We start from the raw sequence: 20,214 nt of genomic DNA, 5'->3' as shown, positions 1-20,214 counted from the left end.
CCCTGCCTCAGACTCACCGCCCCCCTCCCAGCGCAAAACATACCAAGCCTCCTCCCCACCACCTCACTTCAGGCTCTTCGGACTGACACACCCAACACCGAATCAGGCCTCTCTCTCTCGTGCCTTACTACTGATTTGGGCATCAGGCAGGTGTGCTCTTGGCCTACAAGGTTGGTTTATGAAGTCCCTGCACTGTACTGCTTGCTTTTGTTTCCGATCACTTAACCGTGCTGAAGGGGCCGTTTTCATAGCTGTTTTCGCCTCAGGGTGTTTTTTGTTCGCGCAGTGGTGGCTTGTTGTTTACACAATTGCAGACTGAAGTTGGCTTTGCTGCTGGGTCCTTACCACTTGCCCCCAAGCCACCCACCGGCTGCTCCCACGGAGACTTGTGCTCAGGCGCCCTCAGCAGTTTCAGACCCTTTTGCCAGTTGAAGGGAAGTTACTTCTTGACCCCCTTAAAAAGGCCGCCTCACCAGTCCAGCTCATTTGCATCTATAGATTATGGCTCTCCCCTTACCCTTCCCTCACCATGCCTCAGACAGAAGATCACTGCGTCTTACTGTGATTATTAGCATCCTAGAAACGGTCTAATTACATTACTCACAGGTGAAAGCAGCTCTTTTTGGAAGGTTTCATCTGACCACTCATTAGTATTAAAAGAAAACTTTCAGCATTTCTACGCAGAGTAACCAGACCTTATGGGAGGCCTAATTGGACCTTGAATGAACTGACATTTCTAAAGTGCTGGAGTAAGCGTAACCTGATTTCTTCAGAGGACATCCTATGAATTTATTTGTTGGTACATTAATTTGTATCTGATGGAAAGTTTCTTGGCGCTTGCGAGTGTGCAAAGGCATCTGGCAGGCAGGTCAGCTTGAGGGTGCAGAGGAACACACCTCAATTAGAGCACATTTTCATACTGATTCACCATAGCTGCCAAGGTTTCAGATTGCTAACCGTGACATTTTAATAATTTTACTTTAATTATGAGTGACATTCACACAATCTGACTCTGCTTAGTTGTCAGTAGTCTGCTAAAAGCGCACTTTAGTTCAGTGTCTTTCGTAGAATTTCACATTGCTCAAATGGGTGTAATTTCAGATATTTATGAATCCCTGGCCTCGTTGCTTGATTTTGCAAGCAAAAAGTGTCACTCATAGTCGTTTAAATGTCACTCATAATTACACTTAAATTATGAAAATGTCACACATAGTGATCTGAAACCTTGGCAGCTATGTTCTCCATAGGCTCGGTTCCAGGCCCACAAGAAGCCACAGAGGCGAGTGTGTCCGGCCCCATCTATTCAATAGGCTGGATTGTTAAGCAGCTTGACTTTCCGGGTATGAAACAGGACATATTATTCTGCCGCCCATACTTTTCCTTTCACAAACTGAAGACGAGGTTTTGGTCCAGGGCCAGATTAGGCACTCAGTGCCTGTTCCAGAGACGAGTACTCCTCTGCGCCAAATAATACCGCCCTTCCGCTATCGCAAATGGATATGATTATTGGTATGGTCGCTGTACCTGTAGAGTGTGATATGGTGAGGGTCTATGGTGTTTGAAACTGGGGTAAGTAATGATGAGGTTGTCTGCATGGAAACCGACTCTCGGCATCTTGGGATTTGTACTCTGACCTCAAGTACCTTTGTGAAAAAACCTGACATTTTCTGCTTGCGTATTTACTAATAGCCCGATTCATCAAGCGAAATTGCGCTCGCAAAGGGCCAGATTCTGAGAATCTGGCCCTTTGCGAGTGCAATTTTTGCATTTGGGATTCATCATCCCAAATGCAAAAATCGCTATTAGCGAAATCGCATTTTTGCGAAGAATTTGATTTAAGGAATCTCTAATAGAGATTCCTTAAATGCAATTCATCAACCAATTTGAAATTGCGAATTCGCAATATTTGGTCGCAATTTACCACAAAGTCTGACTTCGTGGTAAATTGCGAAAAAAGAGTAAAAAGCACTTTAGTGCATTTTTTTCTTTTGCATGTTACACACACACATGTCCTTTGGACATGTGTATGCGCAACACCTGTTTAAATTTGCATTTAAGGGGTGCTACAGGGTGTCCTTTGGACACCCCTGGCACCCTTTAAATCGCTATCTTATTTGCGATTAGCAAATTGCTAATCGCAAATAAGGAATACTCCCCATTCATTCCCATGGGCCTTTTGGCCCATAGGAATGAATGGGGAGTTATTCCTTATTTGCGATTAGCAATTTGCTAATCGCAAATAAGGAATGTGTAGGAATCGCATTTTATTTTGCGATTCCTACATGAATCCCGTTTTGCGAGTCTGTAATAGCGATTAAAGACTCGCAAAATGGGTCTTTGGTGAATCCGGCTGTAAGTCTGCATTGGTTACTCAATACTTTTACAGCCAGATTCATCAAAGACCCGTTTTGCGAGTCTTTAATAGCGATTCATAAGGAATCGCTATTACAGACTCGCAAAACTGGATTCATGTAGGAATCGCAAAATAAAATGCGATTCCTACACATTCCTTATTTGCGATTAGCAAATTGCTAATCGCAAATAAGGAATAACTCCCTATTCATTCCTATGCGCCAAAAGGCCCATGGGAATGAATGGGGAGTATTCCTTATTTGCGATTAGCAATTTGCTAATCGCAAATAAGACAGCGATTTAAAGGGTGCCAGGGTTGTCCAAAGGACACCCTGTAGCACCCCTTAAATGCAAATTTAAACAGGTGTTGCGCACACACATGTCCAGAGGACGTGTGTGTGTAACATGCAAAAGAAAAAAATGCACTAAAGTGCTTTTTACTCTTTTTTCGCAATTTACCACGAAGTCAGACTTCGTGGTAAATTGCGACCAAATATTGCAAATTCGCAATTTCAAATTGGTTGATGAATTGCATTTAAGGAATCTCTATTAGAGATTCCTTAAATCCAATTCTTCGCAAATATGCGATTTCGCTAATAGCGATTTTTGCATTTGGGATGATGAATCCCAAATGCAAAAATTGCACTCGCAAAGGGCCAGATTCTCAGAATCTGGCCCTTTGCGAGCGCAATTTCGCTTGATGAATCTGGCTGTTAGATCATTATAATCGTGGGAAAGCGTACAAAGTAGAAACTGGATCACGTTTTGTCCACAGGATGTTTCATACGGGGGTGATTAAACGTTGTGTTTGTTTTTCTACGTAGGGCGAACTACTAGTATTTATTTGTCTTGTAAACAGCACAGAAGCAACTCTACTTCCGGGTTGGTACTTAATATTCACGTCTACTTTACATGCATTTTTGTGCATATGGAAATAGGACGAGTGTCACTGGATGGGTGGGCACTAGCCCGCAACCGTGCAGATGCAGAGCTGAATGTAATTTCTTGTCGATTGAGCATCTTTGCTAATACATAATGTCTTTTCTAAGTATGGTAACTAAAAACTAAAGTAAACTTGATCCCAATTAAGGCTCAGTATACATGTTATGACACAAGCAAATTTATTGGGCTGTCAGCTTGTGAGTGTCTTTTACACATCCGTTGACATCAGTATTGTTCACTTGTACTTTTGTGACCCGGTTTGTAATCGACTAGCAGCTTTTTATTGGCTTTTTACGTATAAATCTAACTGCATATTTTTTATGTGAGTATGAAAATGGTTTGCGCCTATTGACACTTACGCATCAGGCATATACATTACTGAATGCTTGATGTAGTTTCCCTATTTATTTCTTATGTTTTAGTGGGGAATTAAATGCTAATTTCCACCAGGCGCACAAGATCCTCTGCCCTTGGACTAGGCCCTAATTCTACCATGAGTAGTGGTACATTGGTAGTGTAACAGTATGCCAGTGCACTAATGCGAACTGATTTTAATCTATTGGTATTTCTTGTATGGCGTTTATTGTGTTTTGCATTATAAAAGACGCCTCTTTTTGAGGGTGTTGGGCTTACTCTTCAATGATGTTTAGAAGGCAACACTATGTCGGTCTGACCTTTTGACTTATGACTTATTTTATTTGAACTGAACTATACTTTGTGCTGCTCTTTTATGATTTGCACTTTATTCTGAGCCACATACTATCTCTGATTTAAAACAACTGATTGACTGATTCTGATCATGTATGTTCCGTCGATAATGATTTAAAACCTTAAATACACCTTAATGGTTTTATTTTAATATGTCTTGTTTTCATTGTAAAGCCTAAATGGCTTTATTATTTACGTTGTAATTTGCATTCAATTTTGTTGATCTGGTCAGAGGAAAAGCAATACAATTCTCAGAGGATTTACACCATCACCGATCCGCCAAAGGCACTTTGAAATTTCCATTAGTAAAAGAAATAAAGCAATATCTATCTTCCTCGATATTAATTCCATATATATCTTTTGTCTTTAAGGTCCCTCATTTCATACCAGGTCAGAAAAATTATTATCTTGCAGACTTCTGTCTTGAGTTCACAAAGGCTGTCTGCCGTTCTTACGTGTGTACATTATATGGCAGGACAGTACCTATGTGGTTGTGTCCTTTACTTTGCTTAGGGCGCACTGGTATGTCTGACAATTAACATATGCATACACTGAATATAAGCTACTACAACAACTGTTTTGAACAGAGGTTAACATTCTCAGTCGGTTCTAGACTGCTTCAAAGTGCAGTGTCTCTTTCTGTAAACCCCACTCTTCAGTAAAGCGAGCCCATTGAAACAAGCCTTCATAGGAAGCTCTATCAAAAACAACGAGGTTTGTTGCCCAAGGGAATAGCCAGATTTCTGGAGAAGGGGTGGACAAAAGTATAAGTTGAATGTGAATTGATACAATCCCCTACAAAGAATACAGGAGCTGTTGTTGGGGAGCTGCATCCATAATGGACTATAGGAGAAATGTATTCAGTCACAAAAGATCTTATTTCATCTCTTAATACTCAGGTTAACCGCCTAGTTTCTCCATGAGGGTTTAATGTATACCTGGACCCAAAAAAACACCCAGTGTCTAAGCTGCCGATTGCTGTAATGGAGACTCATAATTGCTTTCTGCTGGATGGAGGCCTTGCTCACTCCAAACCTTACACCTTTGGACATTCTGTTCTTTAGACGAGACTTGAATTTTGTGTCTCCACCAGTACCCCGAGGATGCAACAATCAGTTTTTTAAAATCAGATTCCACCTGCAAGACACTGGGCAGACAATGCCTTCAATCCCACTGAGAGTGAGCATAACAGGATATAGCATGAAATCTGATGCTTTTTACAACAATGCAGGAATTGCAGAACCCTCTTCCGCAGTATGTGAATAGTTGAGATTGCTGTCTGATTTGTAGGATTAGTAATGTATTCCTGGGTACAGAATTGAATTACGTTGGTCCTCTTCAGTCTAAGTACTGGTAGGTGAATAAGACAAAAAACTCTGGATTCTAAACATTAGCAGATGCTGAACTTAAATTTAAAAGCATGAGATGGAGTGGATGTGGATAGAGCAGCAGTTCTTTCTAAAGTGGTTGAGCAGTCTGCTGCAGGGTGCCTTTGCTGCCCTGGCATCTTAGGTGGACTATCTGCATGGGTCTAAATGACCCCCAAATGTCTACAACATGACGTGTCCCTGCAGAGATTTAGGTAGAAGACGATGAGGAAGAATCTAATCAAATGCCCAAATAATGGTAATGATAAAGGAAGAGGATAAGAGTAGAAGGAAGCACAGCCTTCGGTGTTCTCAAAATTGGAGAGAAACCCAGAAAAAAATATATCCAGTTTCGTTTGGTTTGGTTTGTTCAGAACAGTCACCTGTGTAATAGTGAAGGCACAAAGACATAGTCAGAGGGCATTAAGGCAGGCAAGCGTTTAACTCAGTGTTACAAAAGAGTTAGATCAGAAATAGCTACTGTCTGGAAACAGACGCCACCAAACCTTAGTTTTCCCTACACTAACACAGCAAATCACTATAAATATGCAGCAAATCCCTTGAAATGTACCTTTTCTTACAGTGTCTTTGATGGAGAGTCTGGCAGCTTACCCATGCTACCACTTTGCCATTGTGATTGCGCTTACAAATGAGTCCGTTCGCAGTGCACACACCCTTTGCTGCTAGCAAATCAATCCTAGAGAAGAACATAAAATAACTCAAATAAATTGGGAAATAAAGATTCCACACTACCTATAACTCAATCTAAGATAGCATGTTGAGAATTTATTGTGAGAAATAAATAATCTCTTGAAACGTTTAGATGTTAAGTTAATCACTACCAGAAGAGCACTGTAAAGTCTAGGCCATCTTCTCTGGCAGATAAGATCTGGTCCAGTATAGGTATTTGAATCAGTGTGCTGTACATCAGACATGACTTATCTTCTGTCAAAGCTAAGGTCTCCCTGTCAAAGAGGACATAGTTTAAAATGTCAGTGTGGTCATGCTCTGAAAATCGGACTATTATTATGATGAATGATTTAACCCATTTTCTGGTTTATACTGGCCGTCCCATGGAACCAGCAATTACTTTCCCTCACTACGCACTTTATCAATCTCTCATTTCAATATAGGTGTATCCCAGATTCATTAAACAAGAATTGGGTGACGTCATTGTTCAGTAAAGTTTCAATGGATCCCCTGAACTGGTACAGCTGCTGTCCCATTCCAAATATCCAGCTGGTCTTGAAAATACTGGCGAAAGAGAGGGCTTATCCTCAAACATTCAGTATTCACAGTGAGTGGCTATTGAGTTTCGGACACAGTATAGGTACAGAAACATCCTTATTTGATGATCAGTCAACCATATGGAAGATTCCGAGCAGATCTGTTGAGTCTAGATGTTTTGACACCTGTTACAACAACTTCCTTTCATGTGGAATTGAGAAAGAAGAGAAGTGTCAAACCAGAAGTCCAGGGAAGTTCAACATTGGTTGACAGCCAAGTGACCAGTGGCATCCCCGAGGTTTGAACTAGTCTGTGGTGCTCAGTGTTCAGCGAGTTTCCATTCTCCAGAAAACCTTCTTGACCTCATTGTCTGTTTTCACAACTATAGAAGCATGAGCAAACAGCTAGTGGTTGAGTTTACACAATTAAAAAATTACATTTTTGTGGATGACCTATATGTATACATGGCATAACAAACTTTTTCAAACAATCAACTCTTTCGTGGCTCTTTTCTAGCACAAAAGCTTAGAGACACAATTTATAGAGCCATCAGTGGATCGCAAATACATTGTACTAATATCTAATGTATTGACTACACAAAGAGAAGGATACAAAAACTGCAAATGCTTCAATTTGTCCCTGCAACAGGCATTGCCGAAATCTCCAGAAGAGAACATATATGTGCCAAACTGTACTCCGAGTACATGACTGGTTACTGCTGTTAACCTGCATTACAGTCAGTGCCCCGTAAGGTGTGTTTTTTGGAAATCTATCAGTGTGTCTCAAAAGACATGCCCCTTGTAGGACCCTTCATTCTAGTGGAAAATACCTGGTAGTTCATAAGGTACAACAGACTTGTGCAGAAAGAAAATACTTCAGTTTTCATGACTATTGTCATATGAAAGCTCTACTGAAATGTATTAGTTATTTGGAATGGTACCTTATCAGTTGTGTTTGAGTGTTTTGATGTATGTGGGTTTGTCATTATGCAACTGATGATAATATTGATAAGCTTCCCAAACCAAAAGATATGCCACCTTAGTTTTCAAATGGCATTTTGCTCCAATGCATCCTGTGTGGGCACACAGCAACAGGTCATCACCCATCCACATATCCTATGAACCCTGGCATGTGTTTCTGTTTTGCTGCATAGCATGTGTTGATTCATGCGTGCGTGTACTGTGTACAGAATCCAGCATGCCCATATTCTTGCAGTTTTGTGCTGTATAACCTTATCCTCCACATAATTCCGTCTTCAGCCTGTTCCTAATAGCAGTTGTGGTTCCAATGAAAAGAGGGCCTAACCACTAAAATATTTTCTATATTAGACCGTTATTCAAATATGAGTTCATGCAATTGCTTACTATGTATGTTGAAGGCAGGGGCGGCTCATATAACGTATTGTTTACCTAATTTTGAATTTCACTGAATTGTTATGATTTTGTGTATTCCTTATGTACGGTACCCATTGTATACCAAATTGTCCAACTATAGAAACTCAATTTTTTTTTATTAGAAAATAACACAAAATAGCAGTTAGTTAAGACAACCAGGTAAAGGTTATGCTGAATAGTTGGTCTACCATTAAGTCAAAGCTGTGCAGCATTTTTGCAATTGCGATACACACAGCTTTCACGGTCTATTGCAGAAATCTTTTGTGGGTGTAGGTGACACTTCAAACAGTGGGAACATAGTCATCTTCACACCCTGGGTCGAAATAACTTATGTGGGTCTCTTCACATTTGGGATTCTGTTCATACTATGGTGATTCATTTTTCTGGACAATATGTGGCCGTAAGTGCATTTTAAAGCACGCTCGCCAGCAGCATTCATCTCGGCTTAATATATTTTATTGTGGGTTCAGGGTTCTTCCTCAAGAAATTTCAGCAGAATGAATGGCAAATGCTACCTGTGAATAAACTTAATTGGATGTGAAAGTTCAGGTTCTGGTTTCCTTGACAAATCAGTGGTGGCAAATAGTGCATTCCAAAACACACCACGAGTTGCATTGCTCTAAGCCTACCAGGACTACAAAATTAACTATGACAAGATATTATAACTTTCTTCTGCCAAATTGATAGCATTTCTTTGATAGCATTTCTTTCTTCCCCAAAATTAACTGCATTTCCTAGCACACAATACATATGTTATTTTCAGGATAGGAGATTATTGTCAGCTAGAAGGATGCTTCATGCCCGGGCATTACAACCGCTAGAATGTTAAAGCTACATACAGCGTTACTGCTTGCTAACACTGAGTACACTCACCATCATGTGTTCATTGTATTGTTAAGCTTGACGAGTCTCATAGCCTGAAAGCCTAAAACATAAACCCCAGAAATTGGACACAAAGTGTGATTAGCCATGGTATCCACACATAAAATGTGGATCTCAGTTAGTAGTAACCAGATGTATCAGTGGCTTTGAGAAAATATTAGGCATCAATGCATGAAGAGTACCTTCTTCGAGTCTGTAACTATGATACATGGCAGGCTGGCATCTAACAGGATTGATAGAGCTAAATCATAAAAATCGAAAAAGGTGTAGTGTAACCTGGAGTAATAATAGTGTGAGGAAAAGGAGATGTTGGCCAGTATCTATAAGCAAGAAACAGTTATTTTAAGACAATAAAGTCCTGCATTAATTGCTGTTCATTTCCAGTAGTGGCACTCCTTCAAAGCTGGCCCACTTCTTTCCACCCCTTGAATCAATGTTAGAAACATTGCATCTCTAATCCTCATGGCCTCTGCCCAGTAGCTCGGGTCTCTCTCCCGACCTCCATTTGCAGCAGTGGGTACAGAGCGAAATGTAACTATTTGGAGGAGAGGACCAACTTTTGATAATGTGGAGTGGCTGAACAGTGTGCCATGATCTCCAAACCTTTCTACCCCCAATTCTTCTCACTTTCACCCTGAACCCTGCCAACAACCTCCTTTCCTCTTCTGATACCTCTTCCCACCCTTTATTTCTCTTTTATCAGATGCCCGAGACTGATAATAGAAATTGCATTGCACTAACATTCTAAGTTCATGCTTTCATTACTGTGCAGCACTAATGGGGTTATCATTGTTGCTACCATGCATCTGAATGTCTCTCTCTTGGTCTCTCTATGTGTCTTTTAGTCTCTCTCTCTCTCTCTCTCTCTCTCTCTCTCTCCCTCTCTCTCTCTCTCTCCCCCTCCTTCTATGTTTTTCTCTTTCTCTGGATCCCTCTCTTACTCACCTGTGTTTGTCTGTGCAGTATGGATTATGAAGAAGTAATTCTGGGAAATTTGAGCATCAATATGCACTTTCTACGGTCCACCTATCACCCTACACCGAAGTCCTCAACTCTCCATTACAAAGTGCTGTATTTATTTTTACTATACTACCAAGTCCTTCCTCACTCCATGCTTCTCTCAGTCATATGCCCATCATCCTACAACTGCTAACACTTCTTTCAGTCTTATCCATCTCGTCTTAGCCCCCTCATTCTTCTGCCTTAAGGTTGACTGTCCCATAAATCACCACTATGCCTTCCTCCTCTTTTTAGGTCTCGCCTGTCGATGCGCATGCGCATCGAGCAAGCGAGACTATGGGGGCTTATCCACTCTTTATCCAACTTGCAAGGAATCGTGGCGATTCCTTGCAGTGCCCGTGACTTTTAAGCTCAATGCGCATGCGCATTGAGCTTAAAAGCGCGTGCACATGCCCCCAGCCGCCTGCCTTGCCTACTCTCCCGCCCCCTCACTTCTTGATTGCACGGCCGCTAGGCCGTGCCTCCCCTACTCTCCTCCTCCTACTCTCCTCCCCTCGCCGTCTGTTCCCGCACTCCTCCCACACCCCCGCTCCGCCCCCTCCCCTGCCTGCCATGTCGCGTCGCATTTCTCCTCCCCCCTCCCCACAGCTCCCCTACTCTCCTCCTCCTACTCTCCTCCCCTCGCCGTCTGTTCCCGCACTCCTCCCACACCCCCGCTCCGCCCCCTCCCCTGCCTGCCATGTCGCGTCGCATTTCTCCTCCCCCCTCCCCACAGCTCCCCTACTCTCCTCCTCCTACTCTCCTCCCCTCGCCGTCTGTTCCCGCACTCCTCCCACACCCCCGCTCCGCCCCCTCCCCTGCCTGCCATGTCGCGTCGCATTTCTTCTCCCCCCTCCCCACAGCAAAGCCCTCCATTTTGACTCGCTGCCTCCTCCTTGTCTTGGCTGAAAATGTTGTTCAATTAGGAGAGTTGAGGCGTTGTCTTTCTGCGAGGAGCCAATAGATGTATGTCCCTTTCGTATTCGGGCAGATGTGGCCTTGGTCGCTTCTCAGTTGGTTATACACTGCTTGCTTTCATGGAGCGACACTCTAGTCGGAGGTGCGGAGTCTCTTTCCTTGGGTGGCGAGTTCCATGACCGGCTAAGAAACAACCTCATGCGTTGTGTGGCGTCGTAGTGCTCATACAATAAGTGCAATTTGCTTGTGCTCTTACAATAATAATAAGTGCAATTTGGTCCCTAATTGTGCTCTCCTGGCCTATGCTGTTCTCTTTTGTGCAATGTTAGCCCAGACTCTGTTACACCCTCGAGAATTGCTGTCTGTGCTTTGTTGAGGCTGTGTTCCTCCTTACTGAAATGTGGTGTGTTTTCATGTGCTTTCCTCCGGTCGTTTTCTTCCGCGTTAAGCTTCTGTGCGCCAGCTCAGCTGTTCGTGCCTTCTTAGGTCGTCGCACTGCCCTACGCTGTCTAAGCACGGTTTCTGTTATTCTGGGGCAGTATTTACTCAGGTCGCGCAAAAAAAAGCGTTTGGTTGACCTGGTGTTTAAGGTTGCGCTCCTCTGTCCAGTTGGACAGCAGCACTCTCCTGTACCAGTGAGCCTTGAGGCAGCAGTGCACTATTCTATTGGATTCCAAGTGAGTCGTGCGCTCTTGCCAAACTGGGCTCTCTGTCCTTAGTGTTGTTGGACCTCCTCATCGCGGCGCTCCTGTGCAGTTAAATCTGCTTCCTCGGCCAGCGCGAGCTCTTCAAACACCCCCTGCTCCCCGCCTCTGACTCGCAGTGAACTGTGGAGACGCGCTCACCTGTTTTAATCAGCTCAGCCCGCGGAATTGCCTTAGCAAGCAAGGCGCTGATTGGTCGACAACACAGCCAATAAATATGCTTGTGGACTACCGGCTCATCTGCGCGCTTTACGATGATTGGTAGCTGGCTGGTCTCGGGCGGCTGTCCCATTGGAAGGCTCTTTAATCCACCACCGCCGCATCCACCACATCCACCACCACCACATCCACCACCACATCCACCATCACCACCACATAAACCATCACATCCACCATCAAATCCACCACCACATCCACCATCACATCCACCATCACATCCACCACCACCACATCCACCACCACATCCACCACCACCACATCCACCACCACCACATCCACCACCACTTCACCACCGCATCCACGACCACCACATCCACCACCACCACCACATCCACCGCATCCACCACCACATCCACCACCACATCCACCACTTCCACTGCATCCACCACCACCACATCCACCACCGCATCCACCACCACCGCATCCACCACCACCGCATCCACCACCACCACATCCACCACCTCATCCACCACCTCATCCACCACCTCATCCACCAACGCATCCACCAACGCATCCACCACAACCACCACATCCACAACCACCACATCCACCACCACCACATCCACCACAACACCACCACATCCACCATCACCACCACATCCACCACCACATCCACCATCACATCCATCACCTTCACATCCACCATGACATCCACCACCACATACACCACTTCCACCGCATCCACCACCACCGCATCCACCACCACCACCACATCCACCACAACCACATCCACCACCACCACATCCACCACCACCACCACATCCATCACCGCATCCACCACCACCTCATCCACCACCGCATCCACCACCACCACATCCACCACCGCATCCACCACCGCATCCACCACCGCATCCACCACCACCACATCCACCACCGCATCCACCACCGCATCCACCACACCCACCACCATCACTTCCACCACCACTTTCACCGCATCCACAACCACCACATCCACCACCACCACATCCACCACATCAACACCACATCGACCACCTCCACCACCACCACTACATCCACCACCACCACCACCACCACCACCACCTCCACCACCACCACCACCACCCCCACCACCACATCCACCACCACCCCCACATCTACCACCACATCCACCCCCACATCCACCACCATCACCACCACATCCACCACCACCACCACACCCACCACCACATCCACCACCACCACCACATCCACCACCACCATATCCCCCAGATCCACCACCACCACATCTACATGTGTGTGGCTCTGTGTGTGTCGGTGCAAATGCAATGTTCTTGGATTGTCGTCACAATAAAATACACTGAACATAATCTTCATAAAAGTTATTTACAAACGTTTAAGCTATTGCCATTATAAATTACAATAACTTTTATTTAAGTATTAATTATTTACAAAATTAAAAGCCATTGTTATTTGTAATATCAATACATCTAAGTCACGTAAATACAACACACATTGCATTACAAATGCTATAGGTGTCACATTTGCAAAAGTTAAAACTATTGACATTGTAACTGACAACGCTATTAATTTTGCTACTTTCAAAACCAACACATAAATAAAAAAAAGTGTCATTTACAATACCAATAGCTCAAACTTTCCTAATGCGAGACCTATTGCATTTCCAATGCTTGTTCCACATAGGCCTGATTATCCATTCTCTGTCTTCAACCTTCCCCTTCCAACACTTTCCCTTACTCCACCAAAGTCCTTCAACTGCGTTCTCATCTCAGATCTTTTCCACTCCATCCGACAGACTTTTCACTCTTTATCTTTCAGCCTTAACACTTCATGCATGCCGAAATTAATATGTAGAGAGCATGCTTACTGAGGATGTATTGACACTGGATGCCAAAAGACAACCTAAAGAGAGAACAGACATTGTTAAGGTCAGAGAATGTGAGTTTTTGAGAGAGGTAGAAGAGTGAATACACTGGTTAGGAATTTACTCAGAGTGTATCTGGATCCCTTGACTGTTCGATGAATCAGACACAGTACTTGGAGCTTGACCAACTTAACTACAAGAATTCAGTGGAGTGTAGAGACCTGGGTGGATACTAAGTCATGTTTTCGAAGGCAATCCACCTCATTTTAAATAATCTGTAAACATAAATATTGGGGCAATCAAACTGAGCGTACCCAGAGTCAAGGTGGAAGATAAGCACTTGCATAGGTGTTCTTCTGGATGACGTGAAGGATTTTACCAAGCACGGTAAGTGTCAAGAAATAGGTGGAAGGAGCCCTCTCTCTCTCTCCATCTTCCTGCACTCTGCTTTCCCACCAAAGTTCCACCACATCTCCCTGCATAACAACCTACAAAAATTCCTGGGAGGTGGGATCTCTCAGGAGAGTTGCAAAGCTCGTTGCATCCAACACAGATCCTACAAAGTCAACATTTTTGTCAACCTAGCTGGAGGAGGCGCAATTTACCATATGGTCGTCCTGACCCCTGCTGTTTCAGACCTGCATCACTGTCCAGTCTGGAGTGAGGATCTCAGGGCCCGTGCAGTCGGCCAGTAGGCTGGCTATCTCTATGGCAATGCTGCTTCAAACGCATATGACTTGAGGGTTTAAATTAGGAAAGGATACACATTCAGTGGCTTTGAGCCCCGTAGTAAATAACTTGATAGAATGTTTAATACTGAACATTTACTACTACTGGAATGGCATGATTGAGACGTATTTGTTTTGACTAAAATCGAAGACAGCGCAATAAACACAGCACGTGTGCTGCAAACATGAAATGTTGGTTGGCCAACAGCATCAGCACTGAAACTGTCCCTTTCTTACACAAACACTAAATGGGTTACAGCACAGGTAGTATCAGTGCAAGCTTTTCTTACAAAACAGATCCATCATTAGCAAAAGGAACATATAGTTGTCTCACAAAAAGAGTAGGCATATCGGGGGCCACAAAAAGCCAAGCCTGGGGTCTCCTGACCCCAGTAGCGTATGCAGGCAGCTATGAGGAGAATGTGCCTGATACGATGTAAATGCGTTACATGAAATTGTTATCTGTAGTTGGAGTAAGTGAAGGAGTTGTTTTGAGGTCATCCTACCCCATCAGTGCACCCTCTGAGATTTTCTGCTAGCCCTGACACATACTCAGCCAGCCCTTTGACAGTCCTCCTCAACCATTCACTCATGTCATTTAACTTTCACTGGTCCTCAGGCATCATCACTCCAAAACTCCAGCGAAGTACATGAAGCCAGCAGCAATCAGACACACAAGGTCAGTTTGCCCTGGTGACCTCCACAAAGACTCTGCAATGTCCAATTTCCCCCAATATATAATTTTATGTTATATGTAGTACTTCCTGCAGCAGATGATTTTTTACCACTGTAAGTGCCAAATGTTCATGTAAGGATGAAAGGTTGAGACACAAGTGCAGGTTACATATGATATTTCCAGAAGGCACAATGCTGGCTCATGTACACACTTACATCCAGCTGCATGTCATGTGAATTAAGCAGAAAGTTTAATAGACTATTCATACCCAGATTTACTGAAGTTTGCACAAGCATGCATGTGCCCCAATGCACCATTTCGTGGTGCAAATGGCAGCATCAGTCAACTTTCCTGTGCTAAACATTTTTGCACAGAAAGTTGAACCATGCTGAGCACCAAAATGAGTTTGCGCCTCAAAGTACAAACCCATTTGATTTTTAACCTTGGTAATGTTCCTTTTTATGTTTGGAATTAAAGTTGTTTTTTTGCGAGGGTAGTAAGCAATTTTAACTCACTTGTTTGGCCCTACTTCCATAATGTCTCTTAGGATAGAGACTCAGCCTCCTGATGGAGGAAAGGCCCTATGATGGTACGATGGATCACAAGTACGCCAGTGTCTTACATATAACACTGAGGAAATGGCCAATTAGGGCCTCATTATGATCAAAATAAAGAGAATCGAATACAAAGAGAATGTTGACGAAGCACTCCTATTGATTACTCCTAAGTTAATCATTGGAAGCTGAGTGCATCTCAAAGAAAACGTTTCTACATCCCTCTTTTGATTTTTTTGATGAAATACTCCTTATTGTCAAGTTGCGCATTTTTTTTTTTAAGCACGATAATACATTTCCCATTTTTTAATTTCCAGCTCTAGATCGGCATCTGTCATCTTGGAAATGTGTATTAAAAAAACAATAACAAAATGGTTGTTGATGTATATTTGTGGTGACACATGCTCATCTATGCACTTGTATATATGTATGTGGTATTTGTAAAGCATGAACTTGTCCAAAAAGGCGGTGGTGCCTTGAACAGGTTCAAAGGTAGGCATGCAATCACCATGCAGTCTACATCATGCTAGTACCACCATAGTGTAATGACACACACTTTTGCATGCATTTAAACAAATGCATGGTAATACATTGCATTTTTTTTGTTGATGTTTCTGTTTAGCATCTACAAAAGGCATTGGCAAAAATAGGTGTATACTGTCAGTCAAAAGACACAACCATTTGGCTTAGCTATTGCTTGTTAACCCTTTCCCTGCGGGGGTAATTCCTCCACGGTGCGGGGGGGGGGGGGGGGGGGAGGGAATAGTGAGCACGGTGCTCGTGACGAGACCAGGTAGTCATAAGTCATGGTGGAGCTGTGCTCATAACAACTTGGTCTCGTCACGCCCACTGATTAACTCGCGCGTGGGCGGAGCGGCGATGTTATGACGAGACCAGGTCGTCATGAGCACAGCTCCACTGTGACTCATGACGAGCTGGTCTCATCACAAGCACCGAAGGGGTTAAAATAAATTCATGTTTCATTTAGCACTCCAATGGAGTGCATTCTCTGCTTTTTTCTCTCATGATAACTTCCCCACCTTGTCATTTTCCCCCAGTCTCCAGAGCTTTGCATCCCCTTTAACGCCAAGCACTACTGACACGCTCTCTTGGTCTCTCCTGTCCTTTTCCTTTCACTGCCATTAGTTTCTGTCCCTCTTCTACCACTCTCCCACTTCCCCTCTCCCTCCACGCCTCTCCCACTGCTATTGACTTTGCCAATGCATGATCCTTTTAAAACTGTTGCAAAAACAACAGTTGATGGACAGAATGCAGAACTATGTCATACATTCACCCCAACTGTGCCAGCATTGACAACATCAATACTGGCGACTGGCCATCTTAAAAGTTTATTTTCTATACTTTCAAGATGGCTGATTATGTGATATTATATTGTGTCACACTTGTAGTGGCCTTTTTGAAAGTATAGAATGTTATTCTCTGTACTTTCAAGATGGCCAACAAATTGTGTGATGCAACATGGTTGCCATCTTCAAAGTATAAAAATATTATTTTGTACAGTATACAAAACAGCTACCATGCTGTCAAACAAACATTATTTTCTACGCCTTTAGGATGGCCAGCTGCTGCTATTGACTTCCCCTGTTTCAATTGTGAAAACATTGAGTTGATTAATGTATTATGTATCACTAAGGGTCCCCACAGTTATCGTGCGCTTTACAAATGCACTTGTTATGTTTATTTACATAATAGAATAAATAATAGAAGATGTTTTACTATGAGTGTGAGTGAACCACTTTGTAAATAAGATCCTAGTTAAATGTACATTCCACTTACTTATGGGACTCACATGCTATATTCAGTGTTTTGGCTTCATTTAGTTTACACTTTATCTGTTTTTTCTTCAGTTGGTGTTAATCTGGATCCAGTGACAGCACATCCTCGTCTCATTATATCTGAAGCACAAAGGTGTGTGGAATATGGCGAGAAGACAACTCTCCCACCAGAAGACCCCAGGAGATTTGACTTTTTCCCCTGTGTGCTAGGAAGTGAGGGTTTCACCACAGGGAGATCTTACTGGGAGGTGGAAGTGAGGGGTGAAGGAGGATGGTACGTGGGTGCGGCCAAAGAGCCTGTCAAGAGGAAAGGAGGAAGTAACATATTGCCTGCAGATGGAATCTGGGCAATATGGGGAATGAAAAGTGAGTACAAGGCCTTTACCTCTCCATTGACCATTCTTTCTCCCAAGGAAACAGTCAGTAAACTGGGAGTGTATCTGGATTATGAAGGGAGGCAGCTCTCTCTTTACAATGCTGATACTTTGGAACATCTCTACCCTTTCAAACACGCCTTCACTGAAAAAATATACCCATTCTTCTGGGTTACTTCTAAAATCAAGCTATGCCTTTTGTAGAGATGAAACCTATGCCTAGGTCATGTTTAAAAAAAATGTAAGAGCAGATCCACAATTCGGGTAATTTGATTAGGGAATCCTAATATTGGCGATAATATGTTGCAATGCTTTCCAAAACAATCGCATATCATTAATCTTAAAACATAAAATAGCATCCTTAATCAGTGTCTTCCTCCTCCCATTCCGTACGGTGTACCGCAGGCGTGTCCCATGAGTGGAGAAAAGCGCAACAGATCTGTTTTCTCAGAATGGCCAGTGAGGCACTATCAAGAACTGTCTCTCTGTTCCAAGAATGAAAGAAAACAAAAGCGAACTCTTCATGTTTAGTTGGTGAATGTATGTGAACTCTGAAGAATTCATACTGCAAGGAACAACCAACATGCAACACAGCTTTATTTGACAGTTACTGAATCCGTCACTAGAATTAGTGCAGAATAAATGGCATGATTATCATGAGAACAACAAATGCATTTGTATCTCCATGTTTTTTTGTCCAAACAGTTTACGCTAGTTTTCTTCTGTGTTAGACTTTTCTGTGATAAACGGCAAAGAATGTATTTACCAAAATTTGCTCTTTGTTTATGTGCTTGTTTAAATACAGTGCTAATGTATGCAAATTGGCATCACAACATTAGTTGTAAGTTTTAGTGAAATGTTTTTTGCAAAACTGTGTCTGTTTTCAGTGCTAATTAAATGTTACCAGTTCACACTCTTGGATTGTTTTACAGTGACTTTTCTCAGATTAATTGTGAATTTTTATTTTTGGGGCAGACCTATTTAAGCTTCTTTGGTGAGTCAAACATACATTGCAGCCAATTCTTTGTACATTGATAGCCTACTAGAGGCAGGTCAACATTTGTTTTGGGGGAAATTCATAAAATTTACTTTGTAAATAGTTAGTGAAGAAAAATAACTGTGATGCAAGCGGTATACGTTTACAACAAGAGGTTAGATTTGCAATTGTCATTTCTAGGCAAAACTCTTTTGTGTGTTCTCCAAACTGAAAAAAGTAACCTATACCGATTACCGATTAGAAGAGTCCCCTGTTTCGACTTACTCAATGGTATCAGGCAAAACATACTTCAGTGTGTATACAGGTGAATAGTTTTGGAACTTATTCGCTGGAAAGGTGGTACATTTATTGGTTTTGCTTAAATAAAGCGTTTTCCATGTGTTATCGATGACCTTTTGCCAACAGTGCATAGAGTGGGCTTTGGGCCAGCCGCTTACTAATTTCTGGTTGGCTTTCTGAACTATTTCGCATCCCTGCACCCTAGTACAGGGATTTACTCCCTATTATTGTGTTTTTTCTGCTCAGGAGCAATTTGGTTGCACTTCAAATCTTTATCTTTTAAAAACAACAATCATAAATGGAAATTATCGTAGCACATCAACTAAGCTCACTGCATCAGGTGTATCTCGTAGTAGTAGAGTCCAATGGCAATAATGATTTCAATATCTTGGTCTTTATCCATATTATACACTCTTTCTACATGTCTATTTGATAAAGATGCACATGATCTCGCAAACCTCAAGTTTTACATTTAAGGAAACAGACCATTACATTCTATACAGTAAATTATTTTTCTCTATCATTACTATCTCCCACTTCATTCGTGTCATGCTCAAGTTGCATTACATATGTTTGCAGACGTGACCAGATATCACTTGGCCCTGCTTTAACTTGCATGCGAACAAACATTTTAGTACACAAGATCCTGAGCCCATTCGCCCAGTTTAGAGGGGGCTTCTTTGCCAACAACAAAGCCATAGCTGTCTGTTTCCTTACTGGTGCTTGTACCTCTTTCACACTTTCCAGTAGTGTAATTAAGCGGTTAGGTACAATCTTTTGATTTTGCATCATTTAGCTCAAGAAATACATTATTCCAGTATGCACAAATAGCAGGGCACCACCAGGCATAGTGCATGAATTCCGCCCCTCTGTACTTCACCTGCGAGTCTTGCTGTGTTTCGATTGGATGGCATGTATTTTCTACTGATGACATCAGATCCTGCATTATAGTGCATACGAGGAACTATTTTTTTATCCCTTTCAATCTCGTCCAGTCCCTCTCCCTCCCTCTCTTTATTATAAATTATCCATGCAGAGCCTCGGAGCCCACTTGCCTACTTGCCCTCATTGGCTCCCAGTGCTTTCAGCCAGTGTATCAGTGGATAGCCATTTTTAAATGTGAAACAAACAAAATGGTGGCAAGGTATATAGGTACATGCATCAAAAACTGTGTGATCAGTACTTACGCCTACATGTCCCTATCTTAATTGTCCATTTGTTGTATGGTGCTCTGGAGGAGAAAGAGCCACCCAATCCTTCTCATTAAGGAAAAAGG

At 42.9% G+C, this 20,214-nt stretch overlaps 1 protein-coding gene across 1 annotated transcript in view; it reads left to right on the top strand.

The window, feature by feature from the left end:
* LOC147666704 (E3 ubiquitin-protein ligase TRIM39-like) overlaps positions 1–18,578 on the top strand; it is a 190,668-nt gene extending 172,090 nt beyond the window's left edge. Inside the window, exon 6 of the mRNA XM_086948950.1 lies at positions 17,361–18,578. Coding sequence (XP_086805076.1) covers positions 17,361–17,866 — 506 coding nt within the window. The 3' untranslated portion in view covers positions 17,867–18,578. The remainder of the gene's footprint in view (positions 1–17,360) is intronic.
* The last annotated feature ends 1,636 nt before the right edge of the window (positions 18,579–20,214 follow it).

This window comes from Lissotriton vulgaris, unplaced genomic scaffold, assembly GCF_964263255.1.
Source record: "Lissotriton vulgaris unplaced genomic scaffold, aLisVul1.2 SCAFFOLD_1901, whole genome shotgun sequence".
Classification (NCBI taxonomy): Eukaryota; Metazoa; Chordata; class Amphibia; order Caudata; family Salamandridae; genus Lissotriton; species Lissotriton vulgaris.
The sequence above is the reverse complement of the archived record's forward strand: the minus strand, read 5'-3'. Positions and strand labels throughout refer to the sequence as shown.